Genomic DNA, 1311 nt, shown 5'->3' on the forward strand with positions numbered 1-1311 from the left:
TTCCTCCCCATGAACACACTGACCGTGCTGCTCTGTGCTGCTGTTCCGTGGTCTCCTGCTCCCTCTGTGGCAGTTTTCCTCTCTGTGGATGCGGTGTCCTGTGTGGGAACCTGGGAAGCACCGTGAGCATCAGACACTGGTAACACCTTTCCCAGGTGTCAGCCCCATGTCCCCCATTCCTACCAACCGTGTCCTTAGAAACTGAGGTGACAGCACAGATCAGGTCCAGAGGTGAAGGGTTTTGGAGAAGTTTCCCTGAGAGGAAAGATCTCCACATCTGTAGGTGGGCGTGTTTATGGGCCGTGGCTGTGCGAAGGACTCCTGGATCCCTGTGCTGTGCCCTCACCCCTCCTTTGACAGCACTCAGAATTGAAAGCTCTTTTCTCAAAGCCTACAGATAATGTATTTCTTCCTTTTTTACAGAAGACATAGTTCTGGATGAAGATACTGCCCACCCTCAGCTCTTGGTGTCAGAGGGTGGGAAGCATGTAGAATGTTTGTCAGAGGAGCGAGCTGTTCCTGAAAGCCCTGGAAGATTTACCTTTCTCCGAGCTGTGCTGGGTCGGAACAGCTTCTCCAGTGGGAGCCATTACTGGGAGGTGGATGTAGGAGGCAGTGAACGGTGGGCAGTGGGACTGTGCTCAGAGTCAGTTGACAGGAAGACCTATTTTGTGAATATTCATCCTGGGAACGGTTTTTGGAGCATTAACAGGACTTCTCATAATTACCGGGCTCTTTACCTACACTGTCATAATTTTAGTGTTGTAGCGCCCCCCTCGGTCGTGGGCATTTATTTGCAGTATGAGCAAGGACTGATCTCTTTCTATGATGTGAAACAACTCACTGTACTCCATACTTTCACAGGCAAGTTCTCTGGGCCCCTGAGGCCGTGTTTTCTTACTGGATTTTGCACTCCAGGACATTATCCTGGCCTGTTCATCCGCCCAGTGCCACCGCCACAGGCATTGGTCCTCCCTAGAGCAACCTGAAGTATGTTCCACAGGGCTCACCCCATGAACCAGGACAGCACACCAGGCCCCAGCCAGGATGCTGCGGGTTGGGGCTGGAGGCATTTGCCTTCAAAGGCCCAGGCTGCTTCCCAGCTGTGTGGAAAATTATGTATAAAGCCTGTTATTTGCCTATTTTTACTGATCACTCATGCAGCCTCACATCCCCTTAATACACTTCCCTTTTTCCCTGTCAGCTTTGAGAAATGCAACTTCATTCTATTCTCCCTTTTTTGAGCATCAGATTTTGAAAAGAGCTGGCTGCTTCCCTCAGTAGACATTGCTGTGTGTTCCTCACCATACT

At 50.6% G+C, this 1311-nt stretch overlaps 1 protein-coding gene across 1 annotated transcript in view; it reads left to right on the plus strand.

Moving 5' to 3' along the window:
- LOC106147645 (erythroid membrane-associated protein-like) overlaps positions 1-1300 on the plus strand; it is a 9415-nt gene extending 8115 nt beyond the window's left edge. The window contains exon 7 of the mRNA XM_013510134.1: positions 424-1300. Within this exon, the coding sequence (XP_013365588.1) occupies positions 424-989 (566 nt within the window). The 3' untranslated portion in view covers positions 990-1300. The remainder of the gene's footprint in view (positions 1-423) is intronic.
- The last annotated feature ends 11 nt before the right edge of the window (positions 1301-1311 follow it).

The sequence above is a fragment of the Chinchilla lanigera genome, unplaced genomic scaffold (assembly GCF_000276665.1).
Source record: "Chinchilla lanigera isolate Chin_1 unplaced genomic scaffold, ChiLan1.0 scaffold00212, whole genome shotgun sequence".
Lineage (NCBI taxonomy): Eukaryota > Metazoa > Chordata > Mammalia > Rodentia > Chinchillidae > Chinchilla > Chinchilla lanigera.